This window comes from Rhagoletis pomonella, unplaced genomic scaffold (assembly GCF_013731165.1).
Source record: "Rhagoletis pomonella isolate Grant_MI unplaced genomic scaffold, Rhpom_1.0 Rhpom_scaffold_00011, whole genome shotgun sequence".
Lineage (NCBI taxonomy): Eukaryota > Metazoa > Arthropoda > Insecta > Diptera > Tephritidae > Rhagoletis > Rhagoletis pomonella.
Genome location: NW_023458565.1, coordinates 20,375,035 through 20,378,434, shown reverse-complemented (window position 1 = coordinate 20,378,434; position 3,400 = coordinate 20,375,035). Strand labels below are relative to the sequence as shown.

Below are 3,400 nucleotides of genomic sequence, written 5' to 3'. Positions count from 1 at the left end.
TTTTTTTTTGTTTCCTGAAAGTTGTTACTTCCTTTCGTTGTGGACCATCAACGCTTGCGTTTTTATTTTTTGCGATTTCATTTATTTTTCACTTCGCACTCTTGTCATTTTTTGCCCCCACTGGAAATTAAAAATTTATTTGCTTTGTGATATGCAAAAGTTGCAACTACTGTTAGTGCTCTGCTTCACTGTTCGACTGCTTTGTTTGCTTGGCTGTCGGCGCTTGTTGGTCGTTTGTCTGTCTGCAAGCTCTCGATTCTATTTACTGTTGCACGCTTGCTGCTTTATTTTTACTGCGGCGTTTGTTGTTGCTTTCGTCGCTGTTGTCAGTTGTCCCTTTGCTGTTAACTCTCAAGCACTACACATCCTTGCTTATCCTTCGTTTTTCGCCCTTTTGTTGTTTTTGTTTTACCACTTCTTTTCCCATTTGCGCCATTCCGCTTGCATAATTTTGTTGCTTTTGCGTCGCGTCGCTTCGGTTTATCAGTTTTTCGCTTTTATTTATTTATGAAGTGCCCGCCTGTGTGCCCATTACCAGCACTTGCGTCTGCTGTTGCTTCCCTCGGCGCCATTTTCCCACTGTCGATGCGTCGTCGTTTCGCTCCTCCGTTGCTTTTTTTCCTCTTTCCACGCCCTTTGCGTTGTGGCGGCCAGCGTTGGCGATGCGTTTGTGGTGCACGTCTGCGTTGCTATGTGCGTCGTTGAGGAAGTGCGTGCGGCGTGATTGCTGACTCCTGCTGTTGTTCGAGCTCAAAGTGATGCTCTGGCTGTGGCGGAGGCGGTGGCGGATGTGGATGTGGATGTTGCTGGTGATGACGATGCTGGTGGTGATGGTGGTGGTGGTGGTCTTGATGATGCTGGTGCTGATATCGCTGTTGATGCTGAAGATGTGTGTGATGGTCGTGATGTTGGTGATGCTGGTGTTCCTGTTCGCGATATTGCTGCTGTTTTTGTTTTTGTTGCTGTTGTTGTTGCTCATCTTGTGTGTAATATTGTTGCCAAGCCCGTCCAAATACTGGCGCTGCCAGCTGCTGCTCTCGATAGCCATAATGCAAATTTTTCTCAACTTGCCACTCCTCCACTTGGCTGTGTTGCTGTTCTACCTGGTCGCCTTGCTTCTCCTCAAGTGCATTTTGCTGCTGCTGCTGCTGCTCATTGCTTCCGTAATATTTCGCCTTTTCGTCGTCGCCTGTGCTGTGATCAACGTCGCCATTATGGTCGCCCTCGTCGCTGTCGTGGCCATAAAAACCAAAATCAGCAATAAAAATATTTTCATTCGACACAACCATACTTTCGACGCCCTTTTTGTTGTTGTTTTTGTTGTTATTATTGTTGTCACGCTCGATGGTCGCACGCATGCCGTCACCTCTGTCACTGCTGACCGTGCTGCTCTTCTCGCCTCCACGCCAGTTGCTACTACTACTGTCATTGTTTTTGTTTTTCTTGTCACCATTTGCCGGCCTCTTTTGGTTTTGCTCCGCTTGTTGTTGTTGTCGATTATTGTGGCGCGGCGGCAGCATTGCCGGATATGGTATAATGTCTGGTTGCAATTCACTCGACGTCGACGAGGACACTAAATGCTGCTCTTCTTGCTCTGCTTCTGTTGCTTCTTTTATCTCCTGTTGTTCTTGTTGTTGTTGTTGTTGTTGCTGTTGCACGTAGCGATTATCACTCCCATTGTCATCTGCAATGTTTTGCTCGTTGTCCTGCTTGCCAATGCTGTTTGCCATGTTTCTTTTGTCATTGCCACTGCCAGTCGTGTTCGCATTGTTTGCATTGTTGTACGCATTTTTATTGTAGTTGTGCGTTATGGTGCTGATAATGTTTGTCGCCGCATTTTTATTATTGTTGTGGTCATCCACATAGCCACTTGTATGCCAACTACTATCCTGGTTGTTGTTGTTGTTTTCCTGTTTGCTGTTGTAACTATTGCTGCTATTATTGCCGCCTATGTGGCTTTGTATTGTTGCGCTGTATTTGTGTAGGTTGTTGCAGTTTTCCTGTTTCGGTCAAAGTGTGGCGATAATAGGAAGCCATGCGGAAGAAAAAAAGAAAAGGCAGTTAAAAATATGAATTCCATTGCGTTCAATTTTGTATTTATTTTTTTTTTACAGAGAGGAACCCATAAACTCAATAGCTTAAGTGACTTAAATCACATTCTTATATATACATATACATATGTATGTATGTATGCGCTAGGATGCCCCAGAACTTAGGGAAAACATTCGTATTTCCGAAATTCGATACTCATCCCCTGTATGCTTTTTTCGTTGCTCTAGATAGGATATCCTATCTCCGCATGATTTTGAATCAGTAATTTTTTTTTCTCCTAGAAACCAGCCTTTTTCCGTTTGCTCCAGAAGAGTTGTGCAGATAGGCGCTATATATATCTTTAATTTATTACATACTTTTTTTAGGAATCCCAACAAATCTCTCAGTGTAACGTTGACTAAGCTTTCCACCAGAAGTTAGTCTCTTCTTCGCCTTCAGAACTTCTTCACAAAGCGTTATACGCCGTTCCGAACTGACAGCCATGTGACCAATGGCTAGTGTTTCCCTGACATTCCGATAAGAAGCACTATGTTCGATTTACTCTGTGTGTGTACAGCTACTCTGGACTTGGACTGGAGAACAGATGTGGGATTCTGGAAATCGCTAAAACATAGCCCTTAAAATATCCAACGCAAAAGCGGGAGGGCTTCAATATAAAATCGCAAACATTATGGATATGTTATGTGTCGCCCAGAGGTGCCTAAGCCGTATTCATTTAGATGGAAAACTGAATTTTCAAACTGTACCTAATTTACGGAAAGGTTATATATTTTTGCATGTACAGTTCGAGACAAAACTATGTTTTCGAAAAGGTGAATCTCTTTCTTCCGAATTCTTGAATCTGACATTTTAAAAAGAAATACTCTCTCTTTTATCTGGCGTAACTAACTACAGTTACCTTAATTTACAACAAAGAAGGTAGGCTGTTGGGCACCAGAAAATGCCCTAAAATGTGAATAAAAATAAAAAACGATTTCCTGAAAAGTTATTTGACCACATTCGAAATGTACCTAAAAGGATGTGTTTGTACCGAATGTACTTTCAAACTAAATAAAAGTACAATTGAACCAACTTTTCCATCACTGTAGCTAGTCGAGCAGCAGACAGTGTGTGAACACTAAAAAGCGGTAGCTTAATTAAAATGTTAATTGACTCAATTAAATTTCTGTTCGAATTTATTATAAGGCTGTCTAAGTCTATTTAGAACTATGTACACTTACAAATTAAATTTTTTCTTTAATCGTTAGTTATCTGTACATACCTTTTCATTTTTTAATAACGTCGTTAGCAAAGCAAAAGACAATAGGGGTATTCTCCAAATCTTGCAAAGCCATTGCACGTAGCACGG

The 3,400-nt window shown here is 41.9% G+C and overlaps 1 protein-coding gene across 1 annotated transcript in view; it reads right to left on the bottom strand.

The window, feature by feature from the left end:
- Window positions 1–7: 7 nt before the first annotated feature.
- LOC118747203 (putative uncharacterized protein DDB_G0282129) overlaps window positions 8–3,400 on the bottom strand; it is a 145,241-nt gene continuing 141,848 nt past the window's right edge. The window contains exon 10 of the mRNA XM_036481193.1: window positions 8–2,000. Within this exon, the coding sequence (XP_036337086.1) occupies window positions 690–2,000 (1,311 nt within the window). The 3' untranslated portion in view covers window positions 8–689. The remainder of the gene's footprint in view (window positions 2,001–3,400) is intronic.